The sequence below is a fragment of the Macadamia integrifolia genome, chromosome 1 (genome assembly GCF_013358625.1).
Source record: "Macadamia integrifolia cultivar HAES 741 chromosome 1, SCU_Mint_v3, whole genome shotgun sequence".
Classification (NCBI taxonomy): Eukaryota; Viridiplantae; Streptophyta; class Magnoliopsida; order Proteales; family Proteaceae; genus Macadamia; species Macadamia integrifolia.
The window spans coordinates 25,611,308-25,631,778 of record NC_056557.1 but is presented as its reverse complement, the minus strand read 5'-3'; the positions used below and the strand labels follow the sequence as shown (position 1 = coordinate 25,631,778).

The 20,471-nt window shown below is 41.3% G+C and overlaps 1 protein-coding gene across 1 annotated transcript; it reads right to left on the bottom strand.

Moving 5' to 3' along the window:
- Window positions 1–14,484: 14,484 nt before the first annotated feature.
- On the bottom strand, window positions 14,485–15,822 carry LOC122072426. Its single transcript, XM_042636925.1, has one exon. It carries the CDS (start codon window positions 15,820–15,822, stop codon window positions 14,485–14,487), a length of 1,338 nt encoding a protein of 445 aa, XP_042492859.1.
- Between the last annotated feature and the right edge of the window lie 4,649 nt (window positions 15,823–20,471).

The following is a 20,471-nucleotide window of genomic DNA, read 5'->3' as shown; positions in this document are numbered from 1 at the left end:
AAATGGGTCTTTTGGCTGTTTGAAATCCTCTCTTCCTCTAGAATGTTTATTCTGTTGAATTGTGGCCTTGTGGGGTATTTTGGAGTTTCCTGTGGCTTGTGCCAAGGTGACCCAATTTCTCCCATTCTTTTTATTCTGGTTGGGGAGGTATTGTGTAGGGGTCTAAAGTCTCTTGGATTTGGGGAAGTTGAAACCGCTTCCTGGGCCAAGAAGCGCGGTTGTCCCCTCTCACTTATTATTTGCTGATGATATTTTTGTATTCATGAATGCCTCTGCTCCTATGTTTGGAATCTTCAAAATTTCCTTTTCAGGTATCAAGAATTTTTTGTCAGCATATTAACCTGGAGAAGAGCAAGCTTTTCTTTGGGAAGGTGGCTCCTCATAGGTAGCATTTCATTCCAGATACTTTGGACATCCCTATCTCCAAACTCCCTACTAAATAATTGGGAGTTGAAATTTTCAAAGGAAGAGTCTCCAACAATCACTTGCTCCCAATGATGGATAAGATCAAGGCCAGGCTCGTAGGTTGGAAGGGAAAACTTCTCTCTTTGGCGATAAGGGTTGAATTAGTCAGATTAGTAATTTCTGGAATTTCAGTTCATAACTTTTCTGTTTATTGGTGGCCTCAATATACCATTAAAACAATAGTGCGATGGATGCAGAATTTTATCTGGTCTGGTGACGCCGAGAAGCAGAAGAAGGTTGTGGAAAAATGGGAGAATGCTTGCAAACCAAAAAAGGAGGGAGGTCTTGGTATTCAAAAGTTGCGTGATGTGAATTCAACCTACTTGTATAAATTAGCTTGGAAAATCAAGCACGATGACTCTACTATTAGCTCTTTTTTAAGAGCAAGATTTATGAATGCAGATGGCTCGATCAAGATTTATGATTTTATTAAAGGCATGATGAGAATGTAAGCGGAGGATCACAAAGTTGGAGAGGGAATGGAGAGTGGTGGTGAGTTAGCGTTTTGCTCTGAGAATCCTACTGGCTGGCCACCGGATAGAGCGAAGCAGAAACTGATCACAGACTTCTGGTAGATGGAAAGGAGGGACGATGATGAGGGCGATGTTGAAGTCTCATCACCGGCTCAAAATGGCAATGGGGTGCCTGTTATGGCGGCATCAGATCCTGCAGAAGGGAGGCCGACTGTGGCTCATGGGCTGAAGAAATCCTATGCAAAAGCTATTGGGAGTAGCTTCCCAGAGGTAAGCAAACTTCCTAACCCAGTTTATGCATATGAAGATCTTCTAGGAAGATATCAATTTGCCCTAATTGGTAGAATCAACTTCCGTCATGTCTCTTTGGACAACATTCGAAGGGAGGCTCACAAGATTGGAATCTACAGGGAGCCATGAAGATGGCGCCCATAGGTAAGGGTTTCACCATCTTTCAGTTTGCTTCTGAGGGTGACATGGTCACAATATGGTAGAGGAGCTCTGTGAAGGTTAGAGGTCAGCTGGTGCGCGTCCAGCGATGGCACCCTGATTTCAACATTAATGAAAACCTATCAATAAGGTTCTTGTCTGGGTGAGATTTCTAGATTTACCATTGGAGTATTGGCATGAGAAAGTACTTTTGACTATGGAAAAAGCTGCTGGCCGTCCTTTGGCGTTAGATCAACGCACGAAAAATGTGATGTACAGTAATTATGCACGGGTCCTTGTTGAGATGGAGATCGGAGGCTTGCAACCAGAAGAGATTTAGGTTGAACGTAAGTAGCCAGGGACTAAGAATCTATTCTGTTTCAAGCAGAAACTATTTTATGAGGATGCTATGGGGAAGTGCAGATACTGCAAGATGGTAGGACACATCATTGGAGACTGCAAAGAAAAAAAAATCATAGATTCTAAGGCTGCTGGTCATGCGAATGATGGTGGTATCCCAGGTGCCAACTATATTGACGATCCGCCAAGGGACTTGATGGCTCCCACAACCTTGTCTTCTTCGTGATGATTGTAGCAGCCTGGCGGAGTTGGTATCATCCATGGGGGTGGCTCAACCTCACGCGGGTGTGGGGCAACCGCCCATAGAGAAGATGAAAATCAGATGGAGAATATTCTTGCTATGGAAGATGACTCCGAAAAGGAAACTAATCATTCAGAATCAATTACTCCCCAGTCTAGGCATCCTTTAGAGATGGAGGTGAATAGTCCCTTAGCAAATATGGAAGCTAATTCAAATTTTGAATTAGAGTCAAATATTCCTTTAGCTAATATGGAAGCTAATTCAAATTTTAAATTAGAGTCAAACATGGACGTAAATATTGGACTAGAGATTGTGAGTCCTATGGAGAATATCACGCCCCAATCAAGGAGACTTTCTCCTTTGGGCGTTGAAGGGGATTTAGCTGCCGTATTAAATGGTGCAATTTCAAATTTTGAATTAACTTCTAACAAGGAAATCAATAATCAGTTAGAAGTTGTCCTTGGTTCGGATGATGAGGTGGACGGGTTGGGGTCAGAGATAGATCATGAGCACACTGACCATCCGTCTGACCCAGAAGACGCTGGCTATGGGCATGACGCTATACAGGACCCTCAGGCAACAGTTTTATATCTGGAAGGAGTGCGCAGGTGCTCGAGGTTCATCAACCGTGGTGGTGACACTATAAGGGGTGGCTGTGGGGCTGGCAAACCCATTCCACATCATAAAGAAAGCGTGGTTAGTACTAGAGCAAATGTTGAAAGGGTAGTTCTGTGACTCTGCAAGTAGAGCAGGGGGACTAGGTCCGAATGCAAAAAAAGAAAGGAAAGAAAGTGCTCACTCAAGGTCGGTCTAATGTAAGGACCGACAAACCTCCATCAAACAAGTGATCATGAAGGTTATTTTCTGGAACATTCGTGGTCTAAAGAAGGTTGCCGCAGAGATCACCTTATCAAAGATCATTAGCGATAACTCTTCTGATATTATTTGCATTGCTGAGCCGATGATTACAGTGAATAATTTTCCTAATTTTTTCTTCAATAAATTCAGGTATGCATCAGATCTTATTTGTAACAATAGGGCTGATGCTCACCCCAATTTATGGGTCACATGGAAGCAAAGTCTCAAGAAGCCTACCATTTTATCTATGCCTGAACCGCAGCTCTCCTTCCAATTAGAATGGCAAGGAAGACTTTTGGACTTTTCGGTAGTGCATGCTAAATTTCTTCGAGTAGAGAGAAGATCCTTGTGGATGGAGTTGGCTACGGGTACCTCTCCTTGTCCAAGAATGATTATCGGAGACTTTAACGCTACTCTCTACGATCATGAGAGAAGAGGCCATGGGAGATTCTGCTCGGGGTTGGCTTCGGAGTTCTCTGCTATGGTCGATGCCTCTGCTATGATTCAAATCCCTTCCTCTGGCAGGAAGTTCACTTGGAGTAACAATTGGAGAAGAGGCCTCGTGATTGTGGTTCTTGATAGAACCTTTGTGAATGAAGACTGGTTGAAGCCTTTGATGATTGCATTCAAAAAGTGCTTCCCCGTATTGCCTCAGACCATGCCCCATTGATGGTTTGCTCTAGATCATCTCTGAGACCTAGAAACTGCCCCTTTAGAATTAATAATTTCTGGTTGGATCATCCGGACTTCCTGGATTTGGTTAATGCGGCTTGGAGCTCTGAATTTTCTGGTTCCCCAACCTATATATTGGCTCAGAAGCTGAAAGGCCTTAAGCCAACAATTAAAGCTTGGTCGCACAATGCTTTCCCTAACTTAGACCAGGAGGTGGTTAGTTCCAAATCTGAATTGGACACCATTCAGAGTCGGATTGAGGTAGAAGGGTGTTCTGAGCACCTTTTTGACCTGGAAGCTGATGTCAAAACTAGATACTAGAAAGCAATTGAAAACCATGAGAAACTATGGTCTCAAAAGTTCAGAATCAGATGGCTGAAGGAGGGAGACAGATGCTCTAGGTTCTTTCATGTTATGACTCGTGTCAAGTGGGCTAGAAACTCTATAAGATGTATTGTCACAGATAACGTAAATGAAATCAGCGATCTGCATCAACTGGGTTCTTATTTGGAAAACTTCTACAAGAACTTTCTCAAAAGCGTAGAGCTTGGAAATCATCCTCAGATCTTCAACTGCATTGCTAACATCCTTCTAGATTCGGATCGCCTCATGCTTGACGCTTCTCCCTCGAACGCTGAGATCAAGGAAGCTGTTTGGGATCTTGATCCGGACAGCTCTCCTGGCCCTGATGAATACATGGGATCTTTCTTCAGAAAATGTTGGGTTATTATCAACAATGACGTCTGCAGGGCGGTTAAAGGCTTCTTCTCCTCAGGTATTCTCCCTAATGGAATAAATAATAATTTCTTGTTATTAATTCCTAAGGTGGATGGGGCTTGCTCTTTGGAAAAATTCCATCCATTATGCATGGGGAATTTTTTCTATAAAATTCTTTCAAAAATTATGGCTTCTCACCTCTCTGTTGTTCTTCCAAAAACTATTTCTCAAGAGCAAGGTGCTTTTCAGAAAGGAAAAGTCATTCAGATAATCATTGGCCTCGCGTCAGAGCTGGAAAATTTAATGGGGCGCTCCTCAAGGGGAGGCGGTCTTGGTTTGAAGATTGATATCAGAAAAGCCTTTAACACTATTTCTTGGGACTTCCTGTTCCATGTCCTTAGAAGATTTGGATTTTCTGAGATAATAATTGGGAGGATCCACACCATTCTTAAGACTGCTAGAATTTCTATTCTTCTCAATGGTGGCCCTGTGGGTTTTTTTGAGACTAGTAGAGGGCTTCGCCAGGGTGACCCCATCTCCCCTCTTCTGTTTATTATTGCTGAGGAAGTCCTATGCCGCAGTATAGTTGATTTATCTGCGAAAGGTTTGATCAAACCACTGGCAGGTCCTCGTGGAGCTGAAGTGCCTACCTACCTCTTATTTGCGGAGGATGTCTTCATCTTTATGAACGCCTCCAAGAGGTATGTTAGGAATTTTAATTCCTTTCTTTCTCTTTATCAGAGATGCTCAGGCCAGTTTTTCAATTTGGAAAAAAGTAAATTATTTTTGGGCAAAATTCCTTCTGTAAGGAAGCAGTGGATCGCTAAAGAGCTTGCTATTCCTTGTTGTAATTTTCCTACCAAGTATCTTGGAGTTGAAATATTCCAAGGTCATGTCAAAAGGGACCCCCTCCTCCTTGTGATGTATAGAATTAAAGCCAAGCTTGTTGGCTGGAAAGGGAAACTCCTCTCCATGGCTGGGAGAGTGGAGTTGATTAAATCGGTTATATCCAGAATGCCTCTACACAGCTTTTCGGTTTATTGGTGGCCTACGGCATTAATCAAATGTCTCGAAAATGGATGAGAAACTTTATCTGGACAGGGGAGATCGATTCCACAAAAAAAAATCACTGATATGGGACTCAATTTGTAAGCCCAAAAAGGAGGGGGGCTTGGGTATTCGAAGACTCTGCGATGTCAACAAGGCTTTGTTAGCTAAATTGACTTGGAAGATCAAGAATAAAGATTCCCAGCTGAGCAGGCTCATTCAGGCTAGATTTCTGATAGGCAGTGGTCATTTCAGGAGATCCTACAAGAGCTTTTCTATTTGGCCCGGGGTTAAAAAAATGTGGGATTTTATCTCTAATAATGAGAGATGGGTCATTGGCAGCGGTAGCGGCAGAAGTGTTAATTTCTGGAATGATAACTAGATAGGTCCAACTTCTATTCGAAACCTATCAATCCTAGATGAAGAGGAGTTGTCAAACATCTCCCACCCTGTGGCTTTGTTCATTGAAAATGGAAGATGGGCGTTGCCCCTGGTGCAATCGACTTTCTTACGTGATATTTTTCAAAAAATTAAAGAGATAAATCTTCCATCATTGCCTTTGGAGGACAAGTGCATGTGGAGTTTAGATCCGATGGGGTTATTCTCTATGAAGTCAGCCTGAGAAGGTATAAGATCCTTGTCTCCAATGGTTTCTTGGTCTTTCCTTGTCTAGCGAAGACATCTCCCTCCTAGGATTTCCTTGTTGGGATGGTGCTGGCTCCATGAAAAGCTCCCAACAGATGACCTGATCCAGAAAAGAGGGATCCAATTCCCTTCTAGGTGTGATTTATGTGGCTCAAGCGTTGAGTCTCTTTCGCATTTATTCCTGGAATGTGAATTCTTCTATATTATGGAGAAAAACAATAGAGTTGTTTAATGTGGTCTGGATCCGGAAAGGCTCTGTGGCAGAGATGGCAACCTGGTGGAATAATAGGGGGAAAGGTTGGTGTATGAAATAGGCTTGGATTACATGCCTTCTCATCACATTAGCGGCAATATGGAATGAAAGGAATCAGCGAAGATTTGAGGGGAAAAAGAGAAGCATTGTTATGCTTCTCAGTGGAATCAAAAGGGAGATTGGCTTTTACTGCAGCAGATTAAAATTCTCAATAAAGTCGATCAAGGACCTAATTACCTGCGGAAGGTTACATCTTGAAAAATCAAGTCAGTCTTCCTCTCCTATTTTGGAGATCCACTGGTGTAAGCCGATGTACGCTTGGGTGAAGCTCAACTTAGACGGATGTGCCCTTGGTAGCTGGAGGAGGCGGAGTCCTTAGGGATCATGATGGGAAAATGTTGGTTGGCTTCCCGTTTTTCTTCGGAATTTCAAACAGTTTCGCGGAAGAGATCTGGAGTACTTTAAAGGGGATCAAGATCGCCCGTGACAAAGGCATCCAACGGCTGTGGATTGAGTTGACTCCTCTGCAGTTGTATCCCTCCTTCATTGCAGGATTATTCCTTGGTTTCTCTTCAAGAGTGGAATCATACCCTGAGCTATTTAAATGATATTGAATGGAAGATATCTCACTGCTTCAGGGAAGCCAATCCCATTGCGGCTTTTTTGGCAAAGAATGCTGCAAAGTTTGGGATAACCTTCGAGAACGTCTCTTTGCCTCCTTGCATTAGATAGGAGTTAGTCCTTGACGAAGCAGGCTGTACTCGTTTTAGATTTCGGAGATAGCGGTGGTGAGGCTATGGCAATGCCGAAGGTGGAGGCTCACTTCATGTTTTTGTATCATACTTCTTGCTTTTCCATTTTTTTTCCTTTTAATAAAATCTGACCTTCTAGCGAAAAAAAACCTATGAGGAACTGGCTTAACTAAATGTTGATGGGAGTTCTCTATGTAATCTAGGAAGAGCAGAAGCTGGTGCAGTTTTGAGAAATCATTTGGGTCAAGTGGTGTGTTCTTTTTATATTTATCTTAGTGTTAAACTGATTTTTGAAGCAGAGTTTGTGGCATTGGTTGAAGGTGTTGCAAGAGCAAAGGAAATACAAGCAACTGCCCTTTGGATAGAGTCGGATTCTGCTGCTGTGGTATCACGCATTCAATCTAAAACCATTCCATGGTTTGTGCTCCAAAAGTGGTTACACCTGCAGCCATATCTTGTATCAATTCCATGGAAGATAACTCACTGCTTCAGGGAGGCTAACCCTGTGGCAGACTATTTGGTAAAGCAAGCTGCAAAGACTGGTGGTTCTTGGGATATGATGTTCTTTCCTTCTTATGTGAACGAGGAAATTGCCAATGATGCAATGGACCGTCCAAGATTTAGATTCAATTAGTCTCATGTTCTTCTCTTCCTGCTGATTGCAATGCCAAAGGTGGGAAGAGTTTAACTTGGTTCTTTGCTGGTTATTTTTGATGCTTTTTTGTTTCGCTTGCTGATTTTCCCTTTTTAATAATATTGATCTTTTAGAAAAAGAAAAAAAAGGGACCCAGTCCCAGCCCAACAAGAGGGTTCATCACTAATATCTAGGCTTTCTTCTCTGGTCGTTGTAGGTTCTCTGAGATCATGTGGATCACCTACTGCTCTGCTTAAATTCAACGGTGTTGATTTGGAAGGTTCTTTCTCATCTTGCAATAATTAAGTGGGGCAGTCTCGATCCATGATGGAAACTTCTCCACCATATATCCTAAAGAAGCCCCTGAGAAAGACTGGCGGTTACTAACGACTCTGCATAACCATTTCAGATAAAAAAAACATTATTCGTTTCTAAATGATCTTAATAATTGATAAATGCCATAAATACAGAAGTTATGAATTGAGATACTTGTCAAGAATGCTTTACCAACCCTACCTACTTGCCATTGAAATAAGCTTTCCCTTTCAACTTTCCAGTGTAGCTTTGAATTTCATTAGCTAGAGGTGGCAGCAATTCCTTGCTAACTCTTCCTTTAAATATTTACACTTCAAGGTATTTTGTGAGAAAGTGACATTCTGGAATACCAAGCACTCGAATGAGTCGATGTTTTTACATTGGTAAGATCTTTGTTTAATTTGTATGTCTATGAAATCCGATTTATTAATAAAATTATTTATTTTCATTTATACTTGACATTTGTTTATTGGGCTTATAAGTTGCTCTATGGATTTTCACCCAAAATTATTCCCGGCTAGGGATAGAACCGGACATCTTGTTCATATGATCGTTACATTGTATATTACTAGGGATGTGATTTTGGTACATAAATATAAGTACACATACTATATGTATATAGAAAAGAATATGATAAGAAGCATGTATTACTGTCAATTGTGTGAGGATGAGAATTGTACTCATCACTTGACTTTTGACTTGAGAGATCCTATTTGTTGCAGTGTTGTATCAGGTATTTTGTTAAACCAATGGTTGACGTCCAATGGACTATGTACACTAAACACTTAGTCCCACATTATCAATGAAAGGGATTATCAACATGGGATCCACTGGCTCTTAATTTGGGAATATCCAGGAGAGAGAATGTATGTATTGGACCGGACAAAAATTTGGTACTAGTGTCAATTTTGTTAATTATTTATAAACTTATTTTCTAATATAATAATACTTTATTTATTAATTTTTATTTGGAATATTTTTTTGACGTCCGATAATGTTTACAGAATCTCTAAAACAGGCATGTCCAATGAGTTGGGGTTAAAAAGTACTAAATTGCATGCCCTATAGCTCATTATGGGATATTGAAAAAGTGAAAAATATTATGTGCAAATTAAAGAGTTAATATTACATGACAATATTTGAGAATATTAAATGGCTAATTATCTTTTTATTTATGATAGTAAATAAAATATAAATTGATTATAATGTCACCCATAATAAGAAAGATAATAATCTCTTTTAGATTCTACTTTTTTCTACTTTAGTAGCAATGTAGTTGTTTAATTTTGGAAATTGTTCTCTACCATCAAGATTTAGCTTTCTCTGTTTATGAAACAAAGATTTGATTAAAATAGAAAACCCAGAAAACGGTTTTATTATATAAGGGAAAAGAGGGGAATGAGATTTAATTTTTTAGAACTCCTCCCTTCTCTCCCACATTTCTCTCCATTCCTTCTCTCCTTTGTGAGTGAGTGTGTGTGAAGGAGAAAACTTTAACGGTAGATTGCTCTTCTCCAATTGAACATAGATCATAGTTTCAAAATGTTGAGATCGATCCCTACGGTTGCTCAAGTGTGGAAGAACTATTATCTAGAGAAAGAACTTCGATTACGGTTCTAAGGTAAACCATTTCATTCCAATTTAGTTAATTTTTATACAACGATTTCGAACACAAGAAATCCCAATCCGATCCCTTCCACTGCGCGATTGGTTTATCACCAACAATTGGCACTAGAGCCACACTCTTTCACGTGAAATTATTGTTTAAGCACAAAGTGATTTGGTTCTTCAATATAAACCTTGATGTCGGAAAAATTATAGAGGATTAGGAGGTAACACAAATGATCACTTTAAAAGAAAAAAAAAAAAAAANCTGGATGCTGCCTTAGGTGGAGTCATTTTTCTTAAAGGAAATTTTCTCAAAAATTAAGGCCATAAACCTCCCATTGCTGCCTATGGAGGATCAATGCATTTGGAGCTTAGACCCAATGGGTCACTTCACAGTTAAGTCTGCTTGGAATGCCCTCAGGTCCCCTTCATCATCGGTTTCTTCAGATAAGGTTATCTGGCATAAGTTTCTACTGCCTAGGTGCTCTATCCTGGGTTGGCGCTGGCTACATGACAAGATCCCTACTGATGAGAAAATTCAATCTAGAGGAATTCGCCTTCCTTCTAGGTGTGATCTATGTGGCTCCAGATCTGAGTCTACCTCCCACTTATTCCTTGATTGTAACTTCTCAAATGAGCTATGAAGGAAGGTTTCAGACCTGTTTAATGTAGCCTGGACCAACAAAGATTCAGCGATAGACATGGTTGTTTGGTGGCACAACAAGGGCAAAGGATGGTCCTTGAAGATGGGCTGGATGTCCAGCTTGCTTGTCACGATGGCTGCGATCTGGAATAAAAGAAATCAGAGGCGCCTTGAGGGTAAATCGAGAAGCGCAGCATTAGTCTTTCATGGCATTAAAAGTGAGATTTCTTTTTTTTATGTAGTAGCCAAATATTCTACCTCAAATCTGTAGAGGACCTCACTATTTGCAGAAGACTCAATCTTGGAACTGCTCCTCATACCAAATAAGGCATTTTGGAAATCCATTGGTGCAAGCCTATCCAGACTTGGGTGAAGCTCAATGTTGATGGGTGCTCCCTTGGCAACCTTGGTCGTGTAGGATGTGGAGGTATTTAAAATTCAGGACCACCAGGGGAGAATGATGCATTGCTTTAATTTCTCCTTCAGTGTGGATACCAATTTTTTGGCTGAGATTTAGAGCATCATCAAAGGCATTTCGATTGCTCGAGACTTGCGCATATCTCACCTTTGGATTGAGTCCAACTCCTCTGCGGTGGTTTCCCTCTTTCACCATAGACTCATTCCATGGTTCTTATATCAAGAATGGTGCCATATTCTTTCATACTTGATCTCTGTAGAGTGGAAGATTTCCCACTGCTTCAGGGAAGCTAATCCTGTTGCTGACTACTTGGCAAAGATAGCAGCTTCATCTGAAGTTTCCTCTGATGAGGCTACCCTCCCTCCTATGATGATCAATGAGCTGATTGCTGATGAAGAGGGGTGGCTTATATTTAGATTCTATTCTTAGCAGCGCTGAGCCTCTACTCATGGCATTGCCGAAGGTGGAGGCTCAGCCCTTGCTCTTGTATCATATTTTTCTCTTTTTTTTATCTATTAATATAATCTTATCTTTTAGCAAAAAAAAAAGATGGCTCGCTCAAGACCAGTTATAGATCTTCCTCAATCTTTCCTGGATTGAAGAAGGTTTGGAACATCATCTCAGCCTCTAAACATTGGATTGTTGCGAATGGAAAAAAATTTAATTTTTGGCTTGATAAATGGTTGGATGGGATTTCTCATGCTGAAGGCTCAGGGTTGGACCTTAGCTTTTTCAAGGGAGTACAAACTAAAGTGGCTGATTTTATTATTTACAAGAGATGGGCGATTCCCTCAGCGTCCTCATCCTTTTTAAAAAATTCTTTTGTTCGAGCTTCTCAGATTTCATCTTCTAATCTTGAAGATATTTGTCATTGGTCTCCTTCCCCCTTAGGAATTTTTTCTATTAAATAGGCTTGGGATTCCATCAGGAAGAAACATCCAAAGGTTCCTTGGTTTTCTATTGCCTCCGAAATCTCCTATTCAACCCAGGCAGGCTACCTTTGGTTGGAGATTATTTCATAAAAAGCTTCCAACTGATGATTTGGTGAGAAACTATGGTATCCCGATGTCTTCCAGATGTGATCTCTGTGGTATGGCTGAAGCATCGATTGTACACCTATTCTTATCTTGTAATTATTCTTCTCATACATGAAGTCTTTTATGCTCTTTATTCAATATTTCTTGGCCCTTTTTCATTAATATGGAGGATATGTTAATATGGTGGAAAAGAAAATCTCACTCCATTCCCTTCAAAAAATTATGGAATTGTGGTGCTGTTCTAGTCCCATACTTCTTGTGGTTGGAGAGAAATTCCAGGCATCACAATGATTCCCCAAAATCTTTCAGTTGCTGTTTTGAAATGATCAAGAGTGATCTTCGATCTCTCTCCTTGGTGTATGTTGAACATTCTTCTTCAATTTCAGACCTTTTATGTGCAAGGAATATTGGAATTCATATCTCTCTGGGAAGGAGAAGAAAACCTAAGGAAATTTTTTGGTGCCCCCCATTCTCAGGATGGATAAAGCTAAATTCTAATAGTTGTTCATTAGGCAAACCAGGGAAAGCTAGAGCAGGGGGTGTTTTCCGAAATGAACTAGCTGAGGTGATCCTTAACTTCAAAGAAGACCTAGGAGTGAGAACTAATTTTGAAGCTGAAATTCTAGCAGTGATTCTTGGTTTGGAGTATACTAGATCCATCAATGTGGAGAAGCTTTGGATTGAATGTGATTCTGTGGCAGTGGTGATCCTCCTTTCCCGAGGCTATGTTCCCTGGCTTGTGCTTCAAAGGTGGAGGAACCTCTTGCCGTTCTTGGCCTCTATTGAGTGGAAGATATCTCACTGTCATCGGGAAATCAATATGATTGCCGATTTTTTGGAAAAATCAATAGGTAAGTTTGATGTTTCGGATCCAGTGAGTCTGTGGTCCCCCTTTGTTGTCCTTGGAGTTGGAGATGGATGCCAATAGGCTTCCCAGATTCAGATTTATGTAATAGTTTTTTATTTTCCCTTTGTTAGGTTTCTTTCCTTTAAGTGTTTTATCCTGCTGATGGCAACGCCAAAGGTCGGTTTCTCACTTTAGGAATCCTTCCTAAGCCCAAATTGATTTTCTTTTTTCCTTCTTGTATCATATTTTTTCATATTAATATATCTTGAATCTTCTAGCAAAAAAAATATATATATATTTGATGGTTAAAATTTCTGAGACTAGATTCTCTATATTTCCTTGTGAGAGGTGGTGGAGACTGAGGTAGGGGCAGGGGTAGGGGCAGGGGCAGGGGCAGGGGCAGAGCAGGGGTGGGTATGGGGACAGTGCTAGGAAGTAGTGGTGGTGCTCGTGAGAGCATGGTGGTGACCTTGGATTAGATCGGAGTACGAGAACCATTTTCCTACAGTGTATGCTTGATACCATCATGAGAAAAAAAGAAAGGTGATGTCTTATTTTTAACATGAAGTCAATGCTTTGCCCATCAAACTAATCATGCACTCATTAAAGCACAAAAATAAATGTAATTCAATTTCGAAATTGAAAGAACTTCTCATTTGTTTTAAAATTTTAGTGAAAATTTTGATAATTATTTCATTGAAATAAGGTGAAGAAATCTTTTTTTTGCTAAAAGGATAATTTTATTGAAAGGAAGCAAAATACATCATAAAAGAAAAATAAGGACAAAGCAGACCCCACTAGGTCAACTCACAGCCTCCACCTTCGGCATGGCCATTAGCAGAGAAAGCAAGCAGCGCCCTAGCAAAATCTAAATCGATGCCTGCCCATCGCGTCATTCTCCAGGTCAATATTAATATGACTCGGGAAGGACACCGCAGTCTCAGAGATACCCGACCTAGAAGCCTTCTTAGCAAGATAGTCAGCTATAGTGTTAGCCTCTCGGAAGCAGTGTGAAATCTTCCATGGAATAATCTCTAAGAATGGGAGTGCAAAAATCCACTTTTGACAAATAAACCATGGGATCTGGTTGGTCTGGATCGCCATAACCACCGCTGTAGAGTCGAACTCCATCCACAATCCACTAACATTGGATTGCATTGCCATCAGAATGACTTCCATGAAAGCCTCAAACTCTGCCTCATAGATCTTCTTTATGCCCAAGAAAGTGCTAAAAGAATTGCAAACCTGGCCTTCACTATCACGGAGGACATCTCCTACCCCTGTTCTTCCTGGGTTTCCTAGAGCACTCCCATCTACATTGACTTTAATCCAGTTCATCGGAGGCTTGCACCAGTGCACTTCTAGAGGGATTGTGGCGCTAGCATTCTCAACCTCAATTCCAAGTTTCCTGTAACACATAACATCATTTGTCATTTTCACTTCTCCCTTGGACTTCCCTACACAGAGACTGATCTCTTGACGTATGTATTCATATACATATGCAGCACTCTGACTTTTATCATCAAATTGATGGTTATTTCTTTCCCACCAGATGTGCATCACAATGATAAGGAACCCCATCAACCATGGTTTCTTAATATTAATGAATCTCATCTTTCTTTTCCACCATTTAATCATGTCTTCAACTGTCTGTGGCCCTGGCCAAAGCACATTGAAGCATTTTAGGAACCTTCCCCAAATTTCCATCGAATATGGGCAATGAAGGAAAATATGTTCAGTGGCCTCTTCTGCCTGGCCACAGAGAGTGCATCTTGAAGCCAATTGAATTCCCTTTTTTCTGATTTTCTCATCCGTGGGAAGTTTGCTATGAACCAGACGCCAGCCTAAGGTGAAGTACCTAGGCGGCATCCCTTTACACTACACCACAGATGACCAATAAACCGTTGGGGATTTACTTCTAATATCCTCCCAAGCAGAAGCAGTTGAGAACAACCCTGAGGGGGTTAATTGCCAAATGCAAGCATCATCAAGTTGATCGTTGGGAAGCTTAATTTCTTTTATCGCTTTAAATATAGAGCAGAGATGATCTGAGTTCACCTCAGGTAGAGCCTATTCTACTTCTCTGATAAAGTCGCCAACCTTAGAGGAAGTAGAAAGGGAATATAGGTCAATGTTCTGAATTTCTTCTAGGATTGATTTTGGTCCCCACCATTTATCTTTCCAGAAATTTGCCAAATTACCATTCCCAATAATCCATCTCTCGTTATCCTTCACAAAGTCCCACATTTTTCTAACTCCCATAGAAATTGAGGAAGGGCGGCTTCCCTTATTGAAGAGACCCTCCTTCTTAACAAATCGAGCTCTAAGGAAAGTGCAGGCCGTAGACCTTTCATGTTTCATTCTCCAGACCAATTTACCAATTAAAGCCTTGTTTGTCTCTCTAAGTCTTCGTATTCCCAGACCCCCTTCCTCCTTGGGTTTGTATAAGGTATCCCATATCACTGTTATCGTCTTCGCAGTGTCTACCTCTCCCGACCAGATGAAGTTTCTCATCCACCTCTCCATGGTGACAAGAAGGGAAGACGGCCACCAATACACTGCAAAGCCATGGTTCAGAATACCAGAGATCACAGAGCGGACCAATTCCACTCTTCTTACCATCGATAGGAGCTTCCCTTTCCATCCTGTAAGTCTACACTTTACTTTGTCCATGATCGGTAGTAAGGCTTCTTTTTTCACTCTCCCTTTGAATATCTCCACTCCTAGATAGCGAGTGGGGAAGTTGCAAATTGGGATGCCAAGGGTCTTAGCAATGGTCTGCTTGCAGGTCGAAGCAATTTTTCCAAGGAAAAGTTTGCTTTTCTCAAAATTAATAGCCTGACCAGAGAACTCTTGGTACTTGCACAGAAAATCTCTTAAATTACGGACATACCTCAAAGAAGCGTTGGAGAAGATAAATATATCGTCAGCAAAGAGGATATGTCCAGGGGTAGGGACGCCTCTAGGGCCATAAATCATCTTCAAATTATTCGTGTGGATTAGCCTAGTCAGTCCCCTAGTAAGGACTTCTTCCGCTATAATAAACAGCATCAGAGAGATGGGATCCCCTTGCCTCAACCCATGCTCCACACCAAAGTATCCCTGTGGACCTCCATTGACAAGGATTGATATCCTAGTCGATACTAGAAGTTGGTGAAGCCATGTAATCCACTTTTTTGAGAAGCCAAAGTGACACAACACTTGGTAAAGGAAGGACCAGGATATTGTGTTATAGGCTTTCTTGATGTCTATTTTTAATCCAAGGCCTCCTCCTCTAGTGGAAGAGAACATCAGATTGGAAAGCTCTGATGCCACACTGATATTGTCATGAATAAGCTTTCCCTTCTGAAAAGCACACTGTTGCTCAGATATAATCCTGGTAAGAAGAGGTTCCAGACGTTTTGCCATCACCTTCGAAATGATTTTACAAAAAACGTTTCCCATGCACAAAGGCCTGAATTTATCTAAGGTATCAGCACCATCGACTTTGGGAATCAGGACCATAAAGTTATTGTTGACCCCACTGGGCATGTAGCTCGAGCTAAAAAAATATCATACTGCATTACACACTTCCCTTTCCACGATCTGCCAACATCGCTTAAAGAATGCACCAGAGAAACCGTCAGGGCCTGGAGAGCTGTCTGGATCCAACTCCCAGACCACCATTTTAATTTTTGAGTCACCTGGGAGAGAGTTAAGCCAAAATATATCTGCCTGTCGCAAGACCAATGGACTACTATTTAGAAGGTCATCGTGGTTTATCAGAGGCACCGCTCTATGAAATTGCTCATAAAAATCAACGATGAAATCCCCCATTTGGCTTTGCCCTTCAATCACCGTACCATCCTGATTTTTAAGAGATCTGATAGTGTTTCTATTTCTTCTCATTTTTGCAGATACATGGAAGAATTTAGAATTTCTATCTCCAAATTTCATCCACCTGATTCTTGCTTTTTCAGCCCAGAGCTTTTCATGGTTTTCCAGACCCTTCATCAGAGCGGTCTTTGCATCCACTTCCATAGCAAATAGATGATCGGCCAGGCCATTATTCTCTATCTGATCCGGCACCTAGTTCAGATGTTGTTTTGCTTCTTCCAGATCTCTTTCAAAGTGAGGGAAGGAGTGTCTCGCCCAACTCTTGAGAGCCCCTTTGAGATGCTTCAATTTATTGGTAAGGATAGATATAGGATACCTTGATACCCATTCTGCCCATGAATCAGTAACCACCCTCTCAAAGTCCTCGTGCTCCATCCAAAAGTGGTGAAATCAAAAGGGGCAATTGGGAGGGCGATGAGAGGTGGCAGAGACCAACATCAAGGGGGTATGATCAGAAGCAGCCCACAATAAGACTTGTTGCGAGCAATCCTGAGAAATAGAGAGCCACTCCTCATTGTAAAAACTTCTATCCAGGACCACACAAACATTGCCTCTGCACTAGTTATTGGACTAAGTGAATTTTCTACCAACCGACGGCACCTGAACCATTGAGCATGCATCAACCATGGCCCCAAACTCTACCGCAAACCCCAGACTAAAGTTACCTAGGCCACGCTTTTCATGAGACTAGAGAGTAGCATTAAAATCCCTAATAATAGTCCACGGGGTGGGCATTTGGGGGAGGTTCGCCACCAAGTCAAGCCATAGAGTTCTTCTTGCTACACTGAAACTGCTCGCATAAACAAAAGAGATCTGGATCCGATGGAGATCCCAAATTAAAGAGATTGTAATATGATGCTCCGATTCAGAGACAATCGTAGGCATATTCAAATTCCTCTGCCACATAACCCATAAGTTGGAAATCTTTCCTGCTCTGCTGTTATGGATAAAATCACAATAAAATCCTAATTTATTAAAATAAATGGATGGAAAAGCACTCACATCCACCATAGGCTTCGCAATACAAAGAAGGTCTGGATCCTTCTTCAGGATTAAATCCCTCAGGGTGCGTCTTCCGCTCCCCTTTTTTATTCCTTTAATGTTCCAAAAGAGGATCTTCATAGAGACACTAATTAAGGCCAGCATGATGGTCAGACACTGGTGTCTGCCCCGTCGCTGTAGTGACTTTTTCTTTATGTCTGTCATCTCTCTCTGTGCGACTTGTGATTTGATCAATTGCTGCCACTTCTTGGTGCTGGACTACCACCCTCCCTGCTACTATCTGCGATGTGGTCACACCCAAAATAATGTGCTCCTAGTCACCGTTGTCTTGGCCTCGACCGCTTTTTCCACCTCAAGCATGTCCCCTACCACCACGGCTACCTGCAATAACCACTTTAGGCGTACGAGGGCATAATGTATGCTATATTTGAATTCTCCCTTCATCCTCAATCACTCCCTGGACTTGAGATCTGTGTCTCTCTCTTCCTGAAGGTCTAATTCCCTGGATTCATGAGAATCCTTTTTAGACGTGTAACTATCCAAGTCATCTGGGTCCGATCCATACCCGCCTTCACCAAGCGGGTTATCCACCATAACTGGATCCCGGGCGATTCTGTTCTAATCCTCATTGATTGGGAGAATAATCTCCAAATCCAGTTCTGAGGTGTCTTGATAGGCGTTATTTACAGTAGGCGAGGTTTCCTTTGGCTGATTGGGTCTTTGAATAGAAGGTTCTATAACAATAGGAGAGGATCGATCTCCTACCAAGTTTGGAATTCTAGCTCTATCATGGCCGCCAAAATTTGCAGCATCGCTTCCAGCCTCCTCCACCCCATCATGGACTGATTCATGGTCCTTTATCCCCCTCTTCTCAGTGCCTCTCACCTCCTTCTCCTTCCTATCTCTGCATTCAGCTGAGGAGTGACCCAGTTTTTTGCATACACTGCACCTCCCAATATCATCTTCGTACAGAATTTGTTGTTTAAACCAGAATAGGGTATCTATATCTGGTTGTTTTCTTTCCACCTATATTTCCTCCACTCTGGATCCTCCCACTTCCACCTCCACTAGAACCCGAGCGTAGCTGCCCATAGACCCAGCCATTGTTCTTTTGTTGATTGCCACAGGTCAACCAGATGCCTTTGCCATATATAATAAAATACGCTCATGCCAATATTCCATTGGTAGCTCAGGGTATCGAAGCAAACAAGTTTGGTCTAGATATATTCTTTATGGATGCTGAATTCAGTTCGCCATCGTTGGAATCGGATGAGATTCCTTCTCACCTTGATAGGCCCTCTTTTCCACATAGAGGCCATGTCGTCTTTGAGTTCAAAGCGGAAGAGGATAAATCCCTTGCCAAGGGGGGCTAGATTAACTCTACCTTTCAGAGACCAAGCCGTTTTTGCATCTCTTCTCACGTCGTCCATTGAGACAAACCAGAAGTTTGTCCTGCCAATCACGGCATAGTTGAAGCTCTATAGCTTTTCTTTATAAGCCTCCTGTGGGATCACCACCTTGGTGAGAGGTCCTGCATGGATCGGATCTGGTAGGTCTTCCACATTTGGCAAAGTTCTACGGGCAATCGTAGCATAGGACTATTTTTTTTCCCTCCCTCCCTGTCTCCATATTCACCGCTGAATCCCTGGGCAGGATCTCCTCCGCCATTGCCTTGCTATTGTCTTGCTCAGATCTATCCTCTGTAACTGATGGTGGTGGGGGCTTCAAGGTATTCACTGGTCTCCAGAAGTCGGTTAACCGTCTCTGTTTACCTCTATCAGGAGGGCAGCCACCATGAGAATCATCATCACCATCAGTATCCAAGTCCATCTCCACCACAGAGTTTCTCTCTCCTCTCATTCTGAAACCTCGCTCACAGAGAAATCATACCAAATCAGTTTCCGACCTTTTCGTGGTTAGTTAAACTCATGAGGTGTTGGAATTTTTTTATTTTCATTTGTACATATATATATATATATTGATGATAATAATAAATTCATTTATGATAAATTGTCGAAGACATGGTTTTTAAATTCCAATTATCAAGAATCTAGGCCAACAAGTCATACACATTAAGGACCGCATTTTTCTAACAAAGAAATCAGCCAAACTGTTATTCTCCTTTGAAATAACCAAGAAACTACATGACTCCAAAGAAGATGTCACAAGCACCAACAAGATTATCTATGTTATTTAATACAATAATAATAAATGTGATCCAAACCATATTCAATATTTTGTAGAAAACCAATCCAAACCCCAAATAATTGGCTTAGAAACTACAAATTAATGTCAGCTTGCTAGCAGGGTAGCATATAGAATCCTAGGATTAGCCAGTTTTTTAGTCAGTTCATTAACTATGATTTAATAAATTGTTTATCGATTCTGGTTTAAATGACTCGATTTAATTTGGAAAACGATTCTGATTTGCAATTCAAACCTGTAGTGAGAGTGGCTGTTGACATGATTTTCTCCAACCCTTCAATTCTTCTTTGTTCTTACTCAACTTTCCAATATTGGATTACAAAATACTAATGGCGTAGCCCTTAGCCTCCATGGGCCATGGATGTGGAGGAGCTTAATCCAATATTTTATTAAGCAAGGACCCAGTCCCAGGTCATATATTATTTGCAGATGAAATTTTTATTTTTACTAATGCTTCTGCTAGATATGTCAGGAACCTTCACTCTTTCTTGAGTCGGTATCAAGAATTCTCAGGTTAGAAGTTTAATTTGGAGAAAAGCAAGCTCTTTATGGACAGAATTCTGATAGATAGAAGAAATCAAATCTCAAGCATCCTTAGCATTCCGATCTGTAATTTTTCAACAAAGTACCTGGGGGTAGATATTTTTAAAGGGAGAATGAAGAAAGAGGTTCTTCTTCCTGCGATGGATAGGGTGAAGAATCGTTTAGCTGGGTGGAAAGGGAAGATGCTCTCTATCGTGGGAAGAGTTGAATTGGTTAAGTTAGTCATCTCCGGTATGCCCCTTCATAGCTTTTGTATCTAGTGGTGGCCATATTCTCTGATATCTATTATGGAGAAATGGATGAGAAACTTTTTATGGACAGGTAAAATCGATACCAACAAATCAGTTACAGTTCGATGGGACCAGGTATTTAAGCCTAAGGAGGAAAGGGGGCTGAATATCAGGAGACTCAGAGATGTGAACAAACCCATG